This window comes from Silurus aristotelis (genome assembly GCF_946808225.1).
Source record: "Silurus aristotelis genome assembly, chromosome: 14".
Lineage (NCBI taxonomy): Eukaryota > Metazoa > Chordata > Actinopteri > Siluriformes > Siluridae > Silurus > Silurus aristotelis.
The window spans coordinates 4454759-4479072 of record NC_139587.1 but is presented as its reverse complement, the minus strand read 5'-3'; the positions used below and the strand labels follow the sequence as shown (position 1 = coordinate 4479072).

The window sequence follows — 24314 nt, the reverse complement described above, 5'->3', positions numbered from 1 at the left end:
AGAATATTAATTACATGTCCCTGCTGGCCTGTGTTTGCTCATGTAAAGTTTCTTGAAAAGGTCCCAAGTTCCCAGGACCTCATGTTTCTTTACTGTACTGTTGTAAACACCATACAGTCTTAGAACCAGATGTTTCAATAACATGTTACTTAATTCAATCCTCTCCTAACTTACAAACTCTGACAATAAATGTTTCTGTACATAAGATTGAATAGTAAAAGAATTTGAACCGAATGCTGAAAGGATAAAGAGAAGAGAAATGCGAGGTGGACAGAGTGGACACAGGGGTTACTTGAAAATGTGAATAGGATTTGGGACAGGTAAAAGAAGGGGTCAAATTGGAAAAATGTTACATCAATACCTTACACTAAAACCTTTTTTATAACTGAATAAATAGTGTAGGAGGTTGCATGGTTTTTATCCAGGAGTACATCTCAGTGGGAAGTTGGTGAACAAGCGTTCAATCACGACGCTCTCAAGGGCGATGAGTCAGTTTTATAAAAAAAAAAAAAAAAAAAAGCATTCTCTAATCTTTACTGACTAAACAAGAGAAACTGTTTTCTAACATCTGTATACTTGATCTATGTGACTTTCCATTGCTAGAACTGTAGCTTTGACAGTCAGGCCAGCTGTATGTCAAAATCTGTGAAATTTGTGTTACTTGTATGGCAGACACTAACAATTATTTAATAAACAACAAAGCATCTTAAACATTTATTTGTTAGAAAATGTGTAATTGACCTTTTTTGGAAGGAGTCTCCAGTGTCAGCCAGAGATAAAATTGTAACTTTTTGCTTTGCAGGTTCTCAGGCCATGTCCACATTAATATGTTTTAGTTTGAAAACGCATATATAAAAGCTTTCTAAAGCGGATATGTGTAAAAAACGCAGTTTTTGCGTCGCAGTGTGGACTGAAAACAGAGGTCTTCAAAATCGCATTTTTAGCCGTAACATTTTAAAGGGCCGGAAAGTAAATAAACGCCAGACGGGAATGACGCAGGAAAAAATTTGAAATAATACTAAAATGGTTAGTGAAATGTGAGACGGGTGTACTTACGGGAGATACTGTATGTTATGTCCTGTTTTTTTTTCCTGGTAACATTGGTGAATTGCCGTGCTATTAGCAAAGTAAAAATATTTTTCATTTATTATAGGGAACCTAATACATTTTGCATAATACCTGCTTGTTTTATGTAAAAGATATATGAGAGTGCAGAATGAATTTCTAAAAAAATCTAACATAAATTCATTCCTCCCCAGTACACTCTCCATGTAGCACCCAAAAGGATTGGTGCACTGATGAAATTCGTCAATATTTTATATACAAACCCACAGTGCAGGGTTTCCTTTTCGAGAAGATTCTGAATATAAACGGCTTAAGGAAGAGAGTAACCATCAAATCACTGAAGGTATGTAATTTATGCAAAATTCATGGAAATTCCTATATCAGACGAATCCAGTCATGATAAAGACGATAGAGACAGAACGTATGTGTGTGTATACTTAGTGGGTTGTTTTTTAAGGAACAAAAAAATGTAATATTCGTGTCCATGGCAACGGTAAAAACAACAAAAAAACCCCAGACAGAACGATTAACATTAATGGCATTTGACAGACGACTTTATACAGAGTAGGGTTGAGAAGGAGGTAGAAAATTGCAGGTAAATTTCCGGATACTTACTATGGGAACTTCATCTGGGGAAGTTGGAAAGCAGGAATTAATGGAAATTTATTCAAAATTTTGGGAAATTATTATAAACTGTATCATATGCAAACATAAATATATATACATTTTATTAGCTCATAAGCTGATGTGCATAAATTCCCAGTTTATTCCCATTAATTCCTATATATTCGCAAATTCCCATTGATAGTTTTCAGTCTTGAAAATTCCAGGGATTTTGCAACCCTAATACAGAGTGACTTGTGTTGTTCTCATTTATACAAGTGAGCAGCTATGGGGTCAAAGGCCTTGTTTAGGGGCTCAGGAGTGGCAGCTTGGAGGACAGTCCAAACCAGGAAATGGACACAAAGTTTTAAACATACAAATGAATCCAGGAGTTAACACAGAACATCTGGCCACAATCAGGAAATGTAACAATGACGGGACGAAAGGGTAAGGCAGGACAAAGACTCTTTACATGCAAAAGCACTTGGAGAACTTGATGTGGCTGAAACTGCAAGTTTCCTCTCGAGAATTAGAATTCATGACACAAAAGTGCTATCTCCAACCATTCAGAAGCCTTTCTGGTTGGTGAGTCTTAAATTGGCAACCATAAAATTATGTTCATATACACCATCATGACTCATGACTGGGACTAATAAAACTACAGTGAAGGTACTGAACTGAAAAAAAATGTGTTTCTCCAAGATATGCACATTACTCTAGGCGTAGGAGTGTTTAGATGTACAAAAGAAAGTCAGAACTTAGTCATACTTCCCAGCATGAAAAGCAGAAAGTAAGGCAAACAAAAAATATTGTCGATTTCTTTTTGTCAGCAGGATGAGCCAGAAGTAGATAAAGCAGCAGACCAGAAGCTTCAGTAAGTCTCCGCTGCATGGTTTAAAAGAAAGCCACAAACGAGAGACGTGAACAAAATAACAGGATTACTTTTCCACAGCTGTGTGTATCAGACAGATCTGTTTCGACAGCCTAGTTTGGCATTTGCCTTGTATACATGTATAAATTCCCATTTGCCGGCCAAGCTAGAGGGATATACATAGTTCTGGAGCAGGAAAAAAAAAAAAACGCTGCCAGATTTTAGACCCATATTTAAAATTAGGAGACTTCTAATTCAGGTAGAATCTAATCCGAGCATAAACTGTCATCTGAAATTTTGTGTACTTATCAATGTATCAATTGTGTGGGTAAGTGTTTTACAATTGTTTTAGTTCAATGCATATTGCACATATTCTCTATAAATCTTTATCTAAAAAGTGGAATTTCTATTCCAACTGCACCCAATTTAATTATTGCCTATTCCCACCCAAAATCTACAGCTATCCTGAGCCCACCTCAAATCCTTTGTATTCTGGTGTTACCTGAGCTGCATTTGCATATCAAAACCTAATTGGCTGTTTGATTTTCTGATGCAATAATACTCATTTTTCCATGAAAAAAAATTACTACAAGAATGTGCTTAAAATATAAGCATTCACTGTAACTATTCTCTCTGGTCTAATGCCATGCAGCTTCACCCAGAATGTTCTCACGTTCCCATACGAGCTTCCAGTTGTGCAAATGAGCGTCCGTGACTCATTAGCTCAGGGACTTGAGACTTTGGTCTGGTGGCGAGACAGAAGCAAAATACATCGGAACATGAACAATAGCAACTTGCTCAAGCGCACACAAAGCAAACCGGGATCTTCTGTAACCATGGAACCAGTTACCAAGGTAAGGAGCACGCTCTCACTTTTCTCTCACAAACAGAGAGATGGACAAAGAAAGGAGGAGAGGGGAAATAAGAGGAGCAATCTTCTTCTCCTTTATGTGAGAAACTGCTAATAAAAAGGGAATTAAGTGCTTGAATGATTTTAACCCACTATTAGTCTTTATAAAAAAAAAATAATAAATAAATTAAAAAAAAGCAGATGTGAAATCCGACAGTTATATTTTTACCAATGTTTATTATAGAGTTGCTCATGTGTATGAGTTCAATTCTCTTTACTTGGTCTATTTTCACATACAGTATGCAATGTTTAGCGTGTTTTTCCCTCGTGTTTCTTTTATCCAGGTGTGAACATTCGTTGTTTGGACCAGTTCTAGGAACATCTGAGCCACTGCGGTCTCGATTTGCTAAAATTGAACTGTGGTTCTCTTGCAGCAAGAAGGCGGATCTGAGAAGAACAAACATGCTGTGTATTATGGTAGGGGTGTATATTTGGCAGTGTTTCTATGTATATGTGAGGCACATACTGAGTAAGTACGAAGCTATGAATAAACTATTGATGTAACGCACAAAATGTTTAACAGTAGTTGTATTATTTAATCATTTATTCAGCCAAGACTTTGGTACATAGCAGCGTTCCTGGTGTACATGTTCCTTGCAACCAAATGCATTAATGTGGCCCTGATTTGGATTAATGAGGGTAAAAATGTAAGAAAGCACTCAAAGCAAATTATAATCGATCAGAGATCAAATCTTTGGTTCAAATATACTGCTGACCAAGTGTCGGCCATATAGCAAAAAGAGTGCACACTTCCTCAAAAGCTTCTTTGCATGGATATCCGTGTGTTGAAGTGCTCCCTGAAGCAAAACACAAAAGAGGACATAAGGGTTGTAGAATTAACGTTTCTCTCTCTTCATGTTGATGATCTTGCTTTAGTTTCATACGATGCATCACCACCAGCTCTGTGCTGGGACAGGATTCTGCCTCTGTATCTTCTCTATGAATAAGCAATGGCTTCTGCAGCATAGCATTTTGAAAGGAGGCGCTTTTGCCGCCGCCATGTTCGGAATGTAAATGTCGAGAAGGAATGTGACTAAACTACTAATCTGAAGTTCACAGGCGTCTTTTTTTTTCCTCGATTTTTTCCAAAAACATCATCATTCCCTGGAGGATGGTAATTATTTAAACACACACCACTTTCCCCTCAGCGATTAACGCAGAATTTGTCCGATTATGTGGTTCAATCCATCAATTCTGCTTCGCCCGCCACCTCTACAGGTCTCCCTGAGAGCATCATCTGCATACATTTCTGTTTTCTGTATTCTTTTTAATAAATATTGGCGCAGGGATGTGGGCGGGTGGGTGGACGGGAAGCACAACAGAACACTCTAATGCATAAACAGACACTGCGGAAAAATACAACCTGCGACAATGCAATACAGAACATTTCACGGCTTTTTGCATATTCGCTCGTTCTTCTGTGACTGTTTAACACATTCAAAAGAAAGAAGGATTATGCAGTGTGCGTGCGAGTTTATCAAAATGATTCATCCGGTTATTAAAATAAAGCCGCAGCAAAATGTTCCATCTGCCCCGATTCGTCTGTTTACGAATTATACCGTCCTTCTGGCTCAACAATTTCCTTGTACGGTCAATGCTTCCTTTTAGTTCACTGAGCTAATTAGTATCACTTGGTCCTTGTTTTCCCTCTGCATTGTCACTGCATTGTTTTGGCTAATATTTTTGTTCTCTGGTCATAGTGTGTGAAGAATCCACACAATGAGAATAAAACCAAATACTGCCATCAAGATACACATTTAAATAAAAGTTTTCAACTTCTTTTAGTGAGTTTTCTTTCCCTGGGTCTGACACCAACACGATATTTACCTGACAGAGTAGCTACAACGGCCTCTAACAAACTTTTTTGTGCTTTTATATAAACAAACTTCTACCAACAAGAAATAAATATCAAGTTACATCTGTGACACAACAAATGTCTAATTGACCTCTGATTTTTGTAGATCGTTAAGAACCTATGTTCACTTTATAGCCTTTTGACTGGATGGCTAGCTATCACACACCAAGCTGTACATCCGTGTTATAAAGTCTTACAGAAAAAAAACCTGGCGATTATTACCATTTTAAACTAGGAAGTGAAATCTTATGTAAGATGAAGTGTGAAGTGTGACACACAATGAAGTGTGTCAGTGTCGCAGATATGCTAATTTAAGCATTCTTGGAACATCTCTTAACGATTTAAATGAATAACTCGAATCTGTTACATAAAACTATACTATACAAATACTATTCTTCATATTTTGCAAAGTTGAACATTTTTACATCACGAATATGCTATATCATATCAAGCAAAGAAACAAAATGGTTGCTAATAAAAGCTTAAACTCATGAGGCGAATCAGGTCACGTTCAATCCATATATTATTGATTGCCAATATTGTAATGTTGCAATTTAACTGAATTCAATTCACTTAAACAAGCAATCTCAAACCCGTTCTAGCGTTTAAAAGGCCCTGTGCCCAAAGCCAGCTCCATAAAGATATCGTTTACATGGATTGGCGTGAAAGATCTTGGGTAGCCTGCTATAGAGCTCTGACCTCAACCCTACTGAACACCTTTAGGATGAATTGGAACGCTGACTGCGCCCCAGACCTTCTCACCTCACCTACATCAGTACAGTATTTAACTGTACTAATGCCTTTATGTCTGAATGAACACAAATCTCCACAAGCACACTCCAAAATCTAGTGGAACATCTTCCCAGAAGAATGAAGATTAGTAGTAAGTAAATGTGGACTGGGATTGTCAGGCGTCAACGAACTTTCTCTATATAGTTTCCCACAGATACATGAAAGCTCTTGAAGGCTCAGCCAGAGTACCAAAAGGCTGTTACAGGTATGTAATAAAGCGAGCTAACACACGTTTTACACTTGGTGTTGCTAAACAACCAGACAGGCAGTCTTTTATGGTGCACAGTCTTAAACGTCCGACTTTTATGTAGGCAACTGGCAGGGTCATTAACATTCGACTCTTACATTGGACCTTCTCAATAACTTTCTGTCAGAAATACACACTTGCGAAAACGTTTCTCTTTATTGTGAAGAGAAACGTTTCCAAGAAAAAGCTTATTTGTGAACTAGGTAGCTAATGTTATCCTGTCATAAAAAAATGGAACAGTAGTAAACGCTTTGATTTTATTTAGTACATTAATCAGCTTATATAGTTTATATGTAAAGGTGTATATTTGACACTAGAAATCCAATACAATTAGCTTATACTACCCAGGTTCACTTAGCTTACCTACAAGCTAGTCACAAGGTATTTCTCATCCTAGCATTTGTAGCATGTTACTTCAGTTACTTCACTTCTGTGCTCTGTTCACACACATTACATTAATTTGTGTCAATTACAATACATTTTCTTAAATATTTAATTCATCCTGGACAATTATTAGCTAGTAATACATACTACATGTTTAAATGTCACTATACATTGTTCTTTGTAAGGTCTTCTAAGTTCAGTAAAATAAAAACACAACATCAACGTTGTGTATAATTCAGAGCATGATGAAAGTTGCCCTACATTCATCCTGAATTCAAATCGAGCATCTGATTTATTTTTAGGGCCATATTCAGGGTTAATGAAGCAGGCAGCACAAACCATGTTTAGTTTTTAGATATGAGGCTTTTTTTTCACAAACACACACACACACACACACACACACGCACACACGCACACACACACACACGCACACACACACACGCACACACACACACGCACACACACACACGCACACACACACACGCACACACACACACACACACACACACACACACACACACATTTACACATCTGTATTACCCAAATGGGGTCTAACAAATATAAAATATTTCATAAATTATTTTCATTTATTAAATTTTATTTAATCAATTTAATTTGTGACAATTAAATAAAAGTACTCAATTTAATAAAAATAAAAATAAAAAAGTGTATTGTATTAAATTTTATCAAGTAGGCATTTTAGTTTACATAGTTTAAAAAATATAAAGTTTAGATTTTTACAAATGTTGATAATAACAAACTGCGTTAATAAAAAAAAACGACAAGCAATTTTGTTTTGAATTTCTTCGGTACCAAAACTGAACAGAACCGCGACTTGAAACCTGAGGTTTTTTGTGTACCGTTACACCCCTAGTGTGTGTGTGTGAGAGTGTGTGTTTTTGTGGGGGTGTGCTTAAAACCATATAAACCTGAAAACGGCACAAAAAATATAAAAAAATAACAGTCCTTCTTTCTCTTCCTGCTTCTCTCTAATAGCCCTTTCTGTATCTCTCCATCATGCTTATCTGTCTGTTTCTTTTACTCTCCTACTCTCTCTCTCTCTCGCTCTCTCTCGCTCTCTCTCTCTATCAGTCTCTCTTTCTTAATGTCCATCTATCTCCCCTTTCTCTTATCTACTGCTCTTCCACTCTCTCCCACTCTTTATTTCCATCGTTCTATCACTGACTCTCTCATGCTCCCTGACACCCTTCCTCTTATTCCACCTGACACTCATCCCTTCCTGCCTCATGCTGTCCACCACCTCTCTCTTATTTCTCCATTTCTTTCTTTCCATCACCCCGCTCTCTCTCTCTTTTTTTTTTTCCATGTTTGTCTGTCTCTCCCCATCTCTACATATTGCAGCCCGTCCCTCTGTTGCTCCTTGTTTGTAACTCGTTCTCTTTCCATATTTGTCGGCCTGTCTCTCACTCTTCCTGTTTTTGCTTCTCTCACTTCCTGACAGTCTTTTCCTTTTTGTCAGTTAGATTCCCCTTAGGGTTTATAAAGAGGGAAACCAAATCCCAGCTGGACGCCGGCTCCTTGCCACCTGGTCACCTTCACAGCTGAGAGAAAGAGTAAGGGACATTCCTGGACAAGAACTTCATCATCATCATGATCATAATCAGGCACGGCACAATACAATAGACTCAGCATTTACACGCTGTACTTACAATTCAGTGCAATCCTGGAAAATACATGATGTAGTAATCACTATATACATGATATCAAAATAATGAACTTTACAGTGCTTACAGTACTGTTTATTTTACGAGTTGCTCAGTAGCTCCTAGTTTTATAACCACAATGATTGTAAAAGACTGTAGAAAGATCATTACTCATAATCTTACACTCCAGTGCTCATGTTAGTTCTTACTCTTCAGTGTTCTGTATTGTTTAAAGACTATAATCACACTCTTGATGTCACCCAAATGAGGATGGGTTCCCCTTTTGAGTCTGGTTCCTCTCAAGGTTTCTTCCTCATAACATCTAAGGGAGTTTTTCCTTGCCACAGACTCCACGGCTGCTCATCAGGAATAAATGCACACCATTCAAATGTTAATTTATGTAAAGCTGCTTTGAGACAATGTCTGTTGTGAAAAGCGCTATAGAAATAACCCCCAAAAATGTTGAAACCATTCGGCAACTTGTGCATGATGATCGTTAGAAAACAATCCACGTGATTCCTCATCACTGACGAAGATTACGGTACAAATTTGTCAATTTTTCCAGAAATTTTACTTAATTTATTGTTGTTTAGAGGGAAAAAAAAACCCAGACTCCTTCAGATTAGTAACAAATATGGGTGACTTGGTGGTTCTTTGTGCCCTGATACAGTAAAAAGAGCCTTATAGATTACTCCATGAACAGAAAAACACCTGGTAGGTGTACAATTAGATAAAGAATCGCCTGATAGCTGATAACATTGTGTTCAACAAATCCAAGGCAAGATAAATAGATATTTTTTTCTTTATTACGGATAAACCAATCACATAAATGACAAATGATAGCTGTAATGTGGCTTGTAGTATGTTCATATACATAATTTCTCCAGGAGTTTTTCCTTTTTCTTGTTAGTTTATCAGTAATAAATCTCTTTGTTAAAAAACACTATCCGCTAGAGATATTCTGTGAGCTATCAAACACCGATGTACGGAAAAGTGTGCCATGGAGAGACATGATTTCCAGAGGGACACTGCTCTGACGTAAGATATATCCATGTGCCTCTTAACAAGGCTTTTGGATGCTGTAAACAGACCAGCTGGGAATGATGGAGTCATAATCCCACGTTAAAAATAATTGCAATCTGCCTGTATATTTAGAGATAAGCAGAATCCCAAGTGGTCTGTGATAAGTAGAGCTGCCTCTGATTTACTTCTGATTTACCTAGCTTTTCTCGGGCAAGGGGGGTGGCCTCTGTATATGTCAGTTTAATTTAAGGGGGTGTGGCCTTTGGCAATTTCAACAAAGAGGGTGTGTCCTCTAACAATTTAATTGAAGGAGGTGTGGCCTCTGTACCTGGCAGTTTTAGTGAAGGTGTGCCCTCTGTGACAAATGTCTGTAAAGGGGTGAGGCCTATGATAATTTCAGTGAAGGAGGTGTGGCCTATGACAATTTCAGTGAAGAAGGTATGGCCTATGACAATTTCATTAAAAGAGGTGTGGCTTATGTCAATTTCAGTGAAGGAGTTGTGGCCTCTGTACCTGCCAGTTTCAGTGAATGTGTACCCTCTGTGACAATTTCAGTGAAAAAGAAGTGGTCCTTAACCGTTTAAGTTAAGGGGGTGTGGCCACTGTGCCTGTCAATCTCAGTGACAGAAACATAGCTTTTTAGTTCTGTTTGAAAAATAAATATAATCGGTTTACAACATATCAAATCGACATAAAAAAAATAAAAAAAAATGTATACACACCCCCACACACTGATATTTATGTTTGGTTGGAAAAGAAGCTCGCCTGGGCTTAATTTCTCATTCCAGCTGAGCACGTCAGTGTCGATTTGCTCACAGCGGCCGACGCAGCGCATGCCTACAGCACAGACTGACACAGAGCACAGAGTGGGAGAGAAACGCTGCACAAACTCTCCATTCATCAGCTCAGATTCTTATACAATTCTGAATCTCTTTCTCTCTCTCACACACACATAGCCATACTAGTTATAACCCCAAATCCACATGTGCAAGGCAATATTCACTTACCGTACCACAAAAACGATAAATTATTTAATTAAAGAAATTAAGGATTGCTCAGGCGATATAAAAATGATGTGTGCTGGCCAAGGGAAACCCCGTTCTCCCAGTGTTCTTGGTTTCCACTGGAATCTCTGTTTTCCACTGACCTTCCAAAGACATTTCAGTAGTCAGCAGACTCGCTACACTAGATTATCCCTGAGTATGAAAACGAGTGTGGAGTGTCCTGGAGCGAGCAGGTGCCCCACCCAGAGTGCATTCTCACATTCACATTTATTTGACTTATAATGAAAGAACTGTGAAACCCGACACACTACACATCTTCAACTACACAGCACTCGAATGATTCTCGTAGCCGATTACCGCAGAATCGTCCGCCCTTTTCCAAGTCCTCCCTCAACCTGTGGCATTACTGAATTACTCATAGCTCACTCTCATCTAGCTGCTCCGTTATCTAAAGTTCCCCTTACCCTACAGCTGATACACCACTTCTGGATCAAATCCATTAGATGGATTTGAGAGCGAAAAAAATGCCAGCATGAGAGATGCTGGGTTAAAGTGAAGGAGGTGTGTCTCGATCTCAAACTTGTCTAAAAATAATATTCAGATTGTATAACGGAAGGCTGTACATCGGAGCACTGGCTGTCTTTCTGTCCGTGTGTATCTGTTTGCATTCGCGGCTCAGGCCTTTGTTTCATTCCTGAGTGAAATCCAATCCACACAGTATGAAAGACAGCGAAAAAAAAAAAAAGAGTGTGTGTGTGTGTGTGTGTGTGTGTGTGTGTGTGTGAAGGACAGATTAACTAGCTCCTCTGAAAATCACTGTCAGACTAAACAAAGTACCCGCAGTTTTCTTTCCACGTATGAGGCAAAGGTGTGAGCAGGAGGAAAAAAAAAATTATTAGACAAACGAGAGAAAATCACTACGTTTGTGAAATACTAAATTTGCTATACTATATAGACGAAAGATTGGTATTGTGCTTGCTGAACATCCTATTCCACATACTGTATGCTGGATCCTCCACTCTTCTGGGAAAATGTTCCACCGGATTTCAGAGTGTGTCTGTGTGTGTTCATTCAGCCACAAGGGTGTTATTCAGGTCTGATGCAATCAGCGCTCCGATTCATCTCAATGGTACAAGTACACCGTTTCTTAAGCAGATGGTTTCTTAAATTACTAATAAAGAGACTGTTACTTTAGTCATGTTGTTGTAGTTATGTTTCGAGTCGAATTATTTCACATTTAGATTCTGAAAATCTAAGATTTGTACTTTTTGCCATATCGGTACTGCAAGCCAATGGTGTGTTTAATATATTTTAATATAGATATTAAAAGTAGAAAATCGTGAAAATATATGGCAGAGGAAGCATATCCCAGCGACGTCAGAAAGCTGGGGTCTGAGCGCAGGGTCTGTCATAATACAGCAGGAGCACAGAGGGTAAGGGGCCTTGCTCAAGGGCCAGAAGAGTGGCAGCTTGGTGATACCAGGACATTCCAATCAGTAACCCCACAGCCCTAACAACTGTGCTACCACTTACCGTTGATGATCTATCAATCATGGGTAAGTGGAGAACAATACAAATTGAGAACACAGACGAATGAGTGGCTGTGAGAATGATCTGTTCTGCAAAAAGAACTCGGGGTGAAGTGCAAAAAAAAGAACTATTTGTAGAACAGAACCATTTCATACAAAAACAATATATTGTTGTTGACATATGGCCCCTGGCATCGCTTCAAAAATAGATGAATAACTAAACTGTATTCATGGACGACAGATGAATGGAAATACCGGAAAGTACCAGAAGCACCTGTGAGAAAGGAACTTCCGTGGCTAATTAGTTTATTTTTCATTGTGCAAGTTCCTGTGGGATTCTCATACACTGTTGTACCATGCATCTGGTCCTATTCTGACCAAGTGCGTTACTACGACTGCTATTCTGAATACGTGTTACTACGACTGCTATTTTCACCACGTGCGTTACTACGACTACTATTTTGACCACGTCCGCACCCTGTCACTGAGCCCTCCTTACACGAGTTTATCTCTGGGAACCACAGAATCTCACTTCCGCACCTATCCTACTTGCCAAATCGGCTTCTGTGGACTTCGCCCTCTTCCCAAAGATCGAGATCCATCTTAAAAGGTCACCGTTTGACACCATCGCAGATATCCAGGGTAAACCGCAGAAGGTCTTGACATGTTTGAAAGAAAATTCGAAACTTTTTTTGATACCACCTTGTACTTCATTTTATATATTATTTTGGTTATTTGATTGAAGCCTCATGAAGGCCTGCTATGTTTAATCATTTAATGAACTTGACATTCGATGAAGAAGTTGCTGTAATGCACATCTACTGCATCTCTGGCTTATGAACTTTATAGACATTTATTTAAGAGGTCACAAAATGGCATGGGATTTTTCTGTGGAAGAAAGGTTTTTATTACATAGACTTTGTCATTGTTTATTGTCTTTTACTGCTGCTATTTTTAGAAGATCACCTGTAAAAGAGATCAGAGTTGGGGGAAATACACCCTTGAAAAACATTGCTGGAAGGAGGAAAGAAAAGAGCGAGAAAGACAATGTGTAACTGAAGCACAGTGTTGGTAGTTCTCTGGAGCTGTAGAAGGTGGCCGGTGAGGGTCGGAGTGCCCACAGACATGCCACACAGGCTGCCATCTGTGACTAGTCCTCAGTGCCCCTGCACAGCTGGCATTCCCTCGCTCGGTTTGAGACGTAGCCAATATGAACCCGCTCTCTCACATTAGTGTTTTGGCGGGATTTCAGACTCTGCTTTTCAGTGACTGGGGCATATTGTGAACTCTGTAACCTCTGTATTCACGGTAACTCTTTAAACTCCCAGCCAATTATTTGGCATTTATATTTTGGATATTCGTGTTATTCTGTAAATTCTGGGGGGTTATATTCAGAATCCACAATAAAAACAAATGGGTAAAAAGTTTGAGAGAGGGGAATGCATGTCTGGACCTGCTGATGCATCCTTGGAGTTTAGGGTGGTCATACATAGAAGTACAACAGAAGTAAATAATATACATGTGTTACAGGAATAATATAAAGGTGGTTGCTTAGTGTTTAAAGCGTTGGACTTTAGAGCTAAAGTTTGGTGAGTTTAAATCCCAGCTACACTAATCTGCCACTCCTGGGCTCCTGAACAAGTTCTTGAATGAATGAGATCAACGTAAATCGCTCTGGACAAGGACATCTGCCAAATGCCATTAATGAAAAACACTGAATTTCCATTTGTTTTTACCATTAGATTCCTGCTCTTGGCTGACAGAACCAGAACCTGATGCGGCCTTTTGACAGGCTGTGAATCCTGTTATGCTTTTCTGCTCCGCACAAACATGGTTGTTTGAGTTACAGTATATTTCCTGTCTGTTCAAACAAAAAGTGAATAATATACGGGTGGTACAGAAATAATAAGCAGATGGGGAGATGGTTGCTTAGCGGTTAAAGCATTTAAAACATCTGAAGATCATGAGTTTAAATCCCAGCCACACTAATGTGCCACACATTGATATTTTTCCTTAAAGATCAGCAGTTTCTAAAATACTCACAACTTACCCCACCAACTATGAGAGCTTTTCTGAAATTTTTTATGTAAACAAGCTCTTGACCTGATAGGTACATAAATAAGCAGGAAACAAGTGCTCCTATTAAACTGGTCTGGTGTATAGTGATGCTGTAACACCCTTCAAATGTTTTCACAAGAAGTCCACCGATTTCTTTACCGATACTAATTGCTAGGTTGGATGGTACTTGCTGATAACCGATTAATCAAGTGATAGTCTTTAAAATGTATAATGGATTACAAAAAAACAAACCATTTCATGTAAATTAGTGCTGAGCTTTTACAAAAACTGTAATAAATCATAAAAATGTGCTGAATAAAATAAACAAATTTTTTTTATTCTATTAATAAATAGTTAAAAAAATAAAAAGACAAACATTCAAACTGGAAAAAAATATATACAGTGGGTACGGAAAGTATTCAGACCCCCTTAAATTTTTCACTCTTTGTTATATTGCAGCCATTTGCTAAAATCATTTAGGTTCATTCTTCTTCCTCATGAATGTACACATAGCACCCCATACTGACAGAAAAACACAGAATTGTTGACATTGTTGCAGATTTATTAAAAAAGAAAAACTGAAATATCACATGGTCCTAAGTATTCAGACCCTTTGCTCAGTATTTAGTAGAAGCCCCCTTTTGATCTAATACAGCCAGGAGTCTTTTTGGGAAAGATGCAACAAGTCTTTCACACCTGGATTTGGGGATCCTCTGCCATTCCTTCTTGCAGATCCTCTCCAGTTCTGTCAGGTTGGATGGTAAACGTTGGTGGACAGCCATTTTTAGGTCTCTCCAGAGATGCTCAATTGGGTTTAAGTCAGGGCTCTGGCTGGGCCATTCAAGAACAGTCACTGAGTTGTTGTGAAGCCACTCCTTCGTTATTTTAGCTGTGTGCTTAGGGTCATTGTCTTGTTGGAAGGTAAACCTTCGGCCCAGTCTGAGGTCCAGAGCACTCTGGAGAAGGTTTTTGTCCAGGATATCCCTGTACTTGGCCGCATTCATCTTTCCCTCGATTGCAACCAGTCGTCCTGTCCCTGCAGCTGAAAAACACCCCCACAGCATGATGCTGCCACCACCATGCTTCACTGTTGGGACTGTATTGGACAGGTGATGAGCAGTGCCTGGTTTTCTCCACACATACCGCTTAGAATTAAGGCCAAAAAGTTATATTTTGGTCTCATCAGACCAGAGAATCTTATTTCTCACCATCTTGGAGTCCTTCAGGTGTTTTTTAGCAAACTCCATGCGGGCTTTCATGTGTCTTACACTGAGGAGAGGCTTCCATCGGGCCACTCTGCCATAAAGCCACGACTGGTGGAGGGCTGCAGTGATGGTTGACTTTCTACAACTTTCTCCCATCTCCTGACTGCATCTCTGGAGCTCAGCCACAGTGATCTTTGTGTTCTTCTTTACCTCTCTCACCAAGGCTCTTCTCCCCCGATAGCTCAGTTTGGCCGGACGGCCAGCTCTAGGAAGGGTTCTGGTCGTCCCAAACGTCTTCCATTTGAGGATTATGGAGGCCACTGTGCTCTTAGGAACCTTAAGTGCAGCAGAAATCTTTTTGTAACCTTGGCCAGATTTGTGCCTTGCCACAATTCTGTCTCTGAGCTCTTCAGGCAGTTCCTTTGACCTGATGATTCTCATTTGCTCTGACATGCATTATGATCTGGAAGGTCTTATATAGACAGGTGTGTGGCTTTCCTAATCAAGTCCAATCAGTATAATCAAACACAGCGGGACTCAAATGAAGGTGTAGAACCATCTCAAGGATGATCAGAAGAAATGGAAAGCACCTGAGTTAAATATATGAGTGTCACAGCAAAGGGTCTGAATACTTAGGACCATGTGATATTTCAGTTTTTCTTTTTTAATAAATCTGCAACAATGTCAACAATTCTGTGTTTTTCTGTCAATATGGGGAGCTGTGTGTAGATTCATGAGGAAGAAGAATGAACTTAAATGATTTTAGCAAATGGCTGCAATATAACAAAGAGTGAAAAATTTAAGGGGGTCTGAATACTTTCCGTACCCACTGTATATATTGCAAATAAATTTAAACAGTTACATGCAAAATTAATAAAATAAATTACATTAAATAAACAGCACATGTTGTAAGTGATTTGCCTCTAGAGGCCGCTCTCATACTGTATAAGGCAACCCGGAAAAACTATCAGTATGAATTTTTGCAGATAGTTTTAGCAATCAACTATCGGTGCGTTGACTTGTTTTCCAAAACACTCAATCAAGTTTTATGGAAATTTTAAGAGGGTGTTCAGGTAACGTTTTACGAAAAAGTCTTTACAGTACATTTATTTACAATGGTATAAACATCACCACAGAAATGGCAATGTCATTTCATATATCATCCCCTTTTCCAGTATCACATCATTTCCTTCCATATCCTTTTATCTTATTTTGGCTAGCTAGCCTACGTTAATGACTGAAGCAGGCTAGCGTGTAACTGTTGAGTCGTTTATGCCAAAAATATACCCACAGTTAAAGCATCAATACACAAAACCTGTCCAAAATTTTAACATTTACCACAGATGTTCAAATTCCCATAGATAAAAACTACCCTGAGATCAGAGTTAGCATCAAACACAAGCCAAACTTTTGTGGGCTCTGCAATATTAAGAAACAACATCAATCACGAAATGAAACCCAAAACATTATTGGTCACATGACCCCCATGTGGATGTAGCATTAGTAACAGTCGATTATGGTTGTCTATGGAACCTTCTGGTCCCATTGGGAAGTGTTAGCTGCAGAACAGCGTTTGTAACCAATCTCCATTTGAAACTAATTGAAACCTGCTAGATTTCCATGTTACTTAAACAGTACATTCTCAGCGATATACAATACATTACAAATGATTTTTTGTACATACTTTGTTGTAGGTAGGGTTGCAAAATTCTGGGAATCTTTCAATTGGAATTAACAGGAATATTTGGGAATTCATGAGAATTAATAAGAATAAACTGAGAATTTACTAAAGTGCATTACATAATCAAATGACGTATTTACATAAATGACAAATAATAAATACATTTATGTTAAACACTTCCTTGTGCTGCATGTAAACTATTGTGCAACAAAATTATACTAAGGATTAAGTAAAAAATGTCGGTGTGCTTTACCAGGACACAGTCCAAGTAGAATAATCTTCCAACACAGGGTTAAAGAAGAAAAGAGGTCAGTCTCTCTGAATACCTCTTAGTGAATGACATGTCGCAAAACATCTCACGGCTACAGCGCTCGGTAAAATCTAGGCCAACGCTCGCGATGATGTGATTCCGTTGCTCTGATAACAGTATATTGAATGTTTTCCTGTTTGTCCTTATTTGGGAATAAACTAAAGGTCGAGCGGACATTTCATTCAGGGAAAATTTATGTGTTTGTCTGCTGAATCAGGGTGAGAAGAAAAATGAGGGAAACACACAGCTGTAATGTACTGAGGAAAAAAAGGGGCATCCTCGGTTTGTTAAAATCAGAATTAGCATGCGAAAAATTCACTTCTATCTTTTGTAGGGTTGAAGGCAATTGTGCTCTGTGTGTGTGTGTGTGTGTGTGTGTGTGTGTGTGTGTGTGTGGGCAAAGAATAACATGCATAAGCATATGGCTTTATTAGATTAACAGATTATCCTTATAACGGGTAAGACACACAGGGACATAGGACTTTATACAGCAATGAGGCGGATTTCCAACCATCACTGCCTAACATTAGCATCCAGACTCCGATCATCTAAACTGACAGGAACATTTCATGCTACCACATCCAATGGCATCCTAAACGAATTTGTGGTAACTGTTTGGTAGAAGAAGCACATATGGCTAGAAAAGACAGGTGTTCCACTACTTTTGTTCATATAGTGTATATTCGGTTTCTCTAAAATGTATCTACAAAATAATCAAGAATTTCTTTATACCAGTTTCCACATCATGTGCACTGGTAGAGTACCAGGGTAAAGATATGTGTGTGTGCGGGAAAACCCGCAGTAGCTTTCCCGATATCAGGTACTGTACCGACCCTGATTACTGTAACTAACTATGAGGGTTCAGACCCCTGTACCTTGTAGTTTCTATTGAATGGTTTTTTTTTTGTACTTGTACTAGGGGTATTTTATTTTAGAGACCACCAGGCCCTTGAGAGAGAAAAAGAGAAGGTCCTCTCAGAAATGGTAGAAATTTGTATTATTTTTTTTTTTACTATAAAAGAATATTATTAGCATGTCTTGCATAGTTTCAATTAAAATAATTGTAAATACAAATTATAAATAATTCAATATAATACTAAATAATGAATAGAACAGTTCAAACATCAAATTTAAAATGTATTAATGGAAAATCTATATGTATATATAGTATAGATGTCGTTCTTTTTATTTACAAAAAAGAAAACCTATAAGAAATTATTTTGAAAAGGAACTCTGTGGCCAAAAAATAAATAAATAAAATATAAAAATAATAAACATCTGTACATCTTTCTATATCTATACATATATCTATACACACACATACATATAAATAAAACAATGCTTACACCACACTCACACAATCTAAAAAAAAATATTCAGGCAACTTCCACATTCATACAAATAATAATGATAAACATCAAACATTTAATAATAATCCACCATTTAATAGGTCCAGACAGATCACATGACTGTCACATCATTGTTTTGAAATAGCTCCATTTTTCCGACATGAAAATGTTTTATAAGTGTACCAAACGCTTGTGCATGACGTGTGGAAATCAATCTACCGGAAAATAAACAATCTTAATATATTTAAGATACGCTTTATATTCTAAATCCTGACCTACTTTCAAAACAGTGTACAGATATTACAGTGGCAACCAAATCAGGTGAGGGACACAGTCCATGCGAGGGACACAGTACACAGCCCAGATAAAGGATTCAAAGCAAAGGTGTGAGCCGAACAACTTAGGGACGCAGGACACAGTCCAGGTGTGGGACACACAACCCACTTGAGGGACACATAGCTCAGATAAGGACACCCAAGTGAGAGACATAGTGCTCAGATAAGGAAAACACAGCTATGGGAGACATCATCCAGATTAGGGACACACACATTAATTGCATAGTAGAGACACACATGTGAGAGACATACTGCCCAGTAAAGGGAAATACATCCCAAATAGAGGTCATGCAGAGGAGTTACACATAGTCTAGATAAGAGACACACATATGTTGGACACACAGCCTAGATAAGAGACACACATGTGTGCCTGGATAAGGGGGACACAGCACGGATAAAGGGGACACAGCCCAGGTAAAGGGGACACGCAGAGGAAAATGCATATGTATAGGCTCACGTGGACAAAGTGATCTGCAGCAGGGTTCGGGGTTCTGGTGCTTACCTTGAGGAAACGGGTTCGGCTGGACCACGTGCAGGAAGGCGCGCATCATGTTGAACAGCAGGCCGATCGGCCCCGGTTCGTAATACGCCACGGTTTCATAAACTCCTGCAGGTACAGAGCCGAAATGTAACGACGCGTCTGCGGCGGGAGGAGCTGCAGGAGGCGAGCCGCTGCAGCAGCACCAGCAGCAGGCGGCGAGGAGGAGAAGCGTCAGGGCCGGTGTGCGCATCGTGACACCGCGGACAGAACACGAGCGGACCGGGCAGGTGCGCGCTCTCCAAGTCCCCGAGCTGATTAGGATTCAAGACGAGCGGGGGAAATATATATGGAGGTATACTGGAGGATCACGGCGTGGTTTTTGCACCGAGGTTCATGATGTCCTGGTTTCCGCCGTGAGCGGTTTCCTCCACAGTGCAAGTGCCTCTCTGTGTCTCTCCGTCTCTGTGTTTCTTCCCTCGTTCCTCTCCTCCTTTCCTTCTCCAGCGTGTTTTCCCTACTGTACAGAGAACGTTGGACTTTTTTTGCATCGCAGAAAACGCACCCCCTAGCGACACATACCGGAACTGCTCACTTGTAGAAACTTGCCTTGCATTTAAAATTCACTTCAAGAAAAACTAAGGACCTGAATAACAAAGTCTTTAGATGTTATGCATTATAATATTCCTTTCTTTCTTGTTTTCTCGTGATCACGATTAAATTATTCTGTGTATTCGCCCTAATTTTCTAGATGTAGCATGATGGATAATACAACAATTTGTCTGCGTCTCCCAACCTGTTTGTTTCACAAGTTATTTGTAATAATAATAATAATAATAATAATAATAATAATAATAATAATAATAATAAAGACATTTGGACCTCATAGGAAAATAAATTGATGCAAGCTGACTCTATAAACATGCAACTTTTATTCTCACGATTTATTAAGATTCAAAAAATGCCTGACACGTGACCGACTTGCAAAAAGCATGCTTTATGTATGTTTAAATACACTTTAAATGCCTGGAACATGATTGTTTTCTGATTTTCTACATCATTTTTCATGTTGATTGACCCCCTTTTTTACTGTGAAATTCCACACTATATAAACAAATTGTTTGGGAGACGTTTTATCCCCAGCCATGTGGTTCTTCTCCAATCTTGTATCGCAATTAATTATTTATTAGGTACATCCGATCATATCCAAAATGCTGCATCAAGATTTATAGGTTTATGCCCCAAAAAATGACTGGGTATAAAGGGAAACATTTTGGCAGATTTTTCCTGCAGCCGGATGCAGCATCAGGCTGAACCGGCTTGTTGTTCCATCTTCTTGACTGTGTGAACTAAAAGAGCTTCTGAAAAGGTCAAGGTTTTTGTTGTAAAAGCTCTAAAACATGACCACGGTGTAAACTGGCATCGTGGACAAAAAGAGCGAGATAAAAGAGAGGCAGAGACACAGAGGGAGGTGAAACAGGGAAGCAGTGGAGATGCCCTGTAAGGCGATTAAGTCTCTAAACCATGGGATAAGTGGAGCCGAATTAAACACACAAGCTCTGAAGGTCACAGGCACTCGGCAACACAATCTTCACGTGTTCTGCAAATGGAAGGTGCAGTCGGTGGTTTCAGCATCAGTTTGCTGAAGGTAGCTGGTGTGAAATCTTTCTAGAGACAGTGTGATTACGAAACCTGAGTGCTCAAAAATTTTCGATTCAGACACAGAAATTTCAAAATGGTGGCACTTGTTAGCAAAAAAGTGTTTCAAACTAATTTATTAAAAAATTTTCATTATATACGATATGCATCAATAAACAAGAAACTTCATTTACACAAATACTGTGAAAGGTTTGTTCATTTTGTGCAACTTTTAGTGCAAAGAGCAAATAGCTTTTTTCTAATAACACAATACAATCATAATACAAATAAGTAGGAAATTTTGCGCCAGAAAATAGTTATTAATACAGCAATAAACACTAAACAGTACACCTCAGCAATGATGGAACTATCATGAATGGGTATTCGGTGTTGTAGATGGGAATAGGTTCTCTTTTGAGTCCGGTTCCTCTCAAGAATTCTTACTCATGTCACCTAGGGTAGTTTTTCCTTGCCACCATTAGGCACCTTTAAAAGGAATAAAGCAACAGTTATAAGGAACAAACTTATAGGCACTAAACTCACACTCTTTTATACAAGTTTCTAACCGCTTGATCAGCGAAAAGCTGCTTTGAGACAATGTCCATTGTTAAAACACAATAAAAATAAATCTAAATTAATTGAACTGAATCGAGGTGAACTTTGTAAACAGCTTCGATGCAGTATTTTCTGAATGCACGATGTCTTTATTTTTATTTATATAATTGTTATATCTAGTAGATTCTGTCACCAAGACAATTTTCTTGTGTTTGTGAGACCACACTCGGCTACAAACCCCGTTGAAATTCCTTTGCTAGTAAATACAGTGCTTCTTAAATATATAAATACGAGGTGGTAAAGAAAAGTTTCGAGACTAACGACGTAACTGGTGCTATTTTGACCGCATGCGTTACCACGTCTCTGATTTCATCGTGGACAGTAAATTAGAACAAAGAGCAAACGTGAAACATCCGGCGAGGCTACGACGAGTCGTTCGAGGCATTTTGAGGGACACGTGCGCTTTAACATCACTGAAAAACGATGAGAGATCAGGAAGACCCTTGATGAGCTTAACCCTATTCAAAACTATTCAGCAACTTGCGCATGATGATCGTTCGGAGAACAATCCACTTGATCTCACTTCGGCATCCACACTACTCACCAGATTTGGCTTCTGCTGACTTCACCCTCGTCCCGAAGATGATCAGTTCAAAGCTTGATGTTTTAAAACCATTGCAGAGATCCAGTGCAATTCGGAGCAGGTGAAATATTTAGGAAAGAAGACTTCCAGGACACGTTTTAGAATTGGCAGGAACGCTGGGAGCGCTGTATCGCTGTGCAAGGGGACCTCTTCACCCTACATCAGTAACGGACTTAACTTACACCCTTGTGGCTGATTAAGCACAAATCTCTGCAAGCTCCGCAAACTGCTCAGAAGTGTGGAGGGAAATGGAAGAGAGAATTGGGACTACATGTGGAATGTGATGCTCATAAAGCACATACTTATTACCAGGTGTCCACAAAATTTTGGCACTATAGTGTATATCACTCATGCACATACAGTAAGCAGTAATAATGAAGGAACACTAAATGTAATGACATTAGTTTATTAACCAATTCACACACACACACACACACACATGTCCCTGCATGGCTGGTTTAACTGTGCATTAAAAAGAAACATTAATTTAGTATGAAATCTGGACCTGAACACAACCCTCCTTTAATGACAACACCAATAATAAAATCAGTTTTATTACACTTAGGAATGTTGTTATAAAAAAAGCAGAAAATCTCCCTCCCTGAAATCGAATGAGACGTGTTAAACGTGAAAAGAAAAAAAAAAAAAAGGTGCAAAAAAATGCTCTGGATACATTACTAGAACTAGTTCTGAGTGCTGTATTGTTTCTTTATTAGAATTTCACTTCATTAGCAGATGGAATGATTAGATGAAATGAACCCCTTCCTCCTAACCCTGAAGCCCCCCTTCCTGATCTTGAGATTACTCAAGACCCACGCGAATGTTCTACCAAGGACGCTGCGGTAGATCTGTGCAACGTTTCTCTCAACTGGTTTCTTGCCTTCTGAGGGGGCTTTAAGGGGGGGGGGGGCTGAAAAACCCTGAAACACACTGAATATGTTTTAAATTACAATAATTGCTTTGTGTTTAATGGTTATGGTCATTGATGCTCAAGGAAACGTTGGTAAAAGTTTTTATGATGTAGGAAATGTAAACATTTAGGGATTTCGGTAGAGGACATGCTTAGTGCATTACTCCCAAAATGCATTGCAAGTCTACTGATACGTTTGAGCAGATGGTGTGATCGATCGAAAGGCATTATGGGTTGGATGCTCCAGAAAGGTGGTTTATACTTGTCCCATGTACTTTACAGTACAGTGAAATTCTTTTTTTTACGTATCCTGAGCCACGATACAGCTCCACTGGAGCACAGAGGGTTAAGGGCCTTGCTCAAGGGCCTGAAGAGTTGCAGCTCGGTAATACCAGTAACCCAGAGCCTTACAATCTACCAAGAAAAAAAGAAAGTCATTCAGAGTGGATTTTCTTCCCCTTGCTAAAAACATAAGCAATGGAAAGTTCAAATCTGGTGAATTTTTTTTACAAAGAAATTATTTGGCAACTCAAAGGTAAACAATATACACTACTCTGTGAATGTCAAAGTAGACGTGGAATGTTAAACCATGAGAAGTACTTTTTCTGCTCATACCTCGTGACCGACCGTGTGACCAGCATCAAGCCGGAAATTCTTATCAAGATGATGTTTTTTTTATTTTTAGTTAATAAACAAGCAACGCAGTGTATTGATGGGATCAGGACGAAAATGCTTTTATAGGGTTTATAGACAAAAAAAAAAAAACATTTAAAAAAATTATATTGTGTAGGTCCCCCTTTTGCTGCCAAAAACAGTCCTGACAGTTTAAGCTACAGTCTAGACGTCACAATTTGGTCCTTTTCAAACTCGCTCAAATCCTTACGCTCGCCCATTTTTCCTGCTTTCCTGCATGGAGGATAAAATGTTCACTTGCTGTCTAATAAATAAATCCACCCACTAACAAGTGCCATGATGATAAGAATCAGCGTTCTTCAATTCACCACTCAATGTTATGCCTGGTCCATGTATGTCTGTTCGCTCCCTTTATACCACAGCATCAAATCCATACACTGATTTAAAACCACAGGTCATTCTAACACAATATGGTTTTCATAGATTCACATGGGCATGAATACGGTACGGTGTAGTATGGACTTGTATAGTGTACTTGTATGGAAGCTGCACATAATCTAAACCTGATAAAT

The 24314-nt window shown here is 38.8% G+C and overlaps 1 protein-coding gene across 24 annotated transcripts in view; it reads right to left on the bottom strand.

Moving 5' to 3' along the window:
- The window catches only part of prom1a (prominin 1a), a 65067-nt gene extending 44874 nt beyond the window's left edge, over positions 1-20193 (bottom strand). For 12 of the 24 annotated variants that reach the window (XR_014536658.1, XR_014536659.1, XR_014536660.1 and 9 more), the window contains exon 1: positions 19388-20191. Coding sequence is in view for 10 of the 24 variants with exons in the window: in XM_083560580.1 (XP_083416706.1) it covers positions 19388-19616 (229 nt within the window). In the remaining 14 variants the exon portion in view is untranslated. Of the gene's footprint in view, positions 1-19387 lie in introns of all 24 variants that reach the window. The other 12 variants (XR_014536652.1, XR_014536653.1, XR_014536654.1 and 9 more) reach the window with 2 other exon arrangements.
- Positions 20194-24314: the final 4121 nt, after the last annotated feature.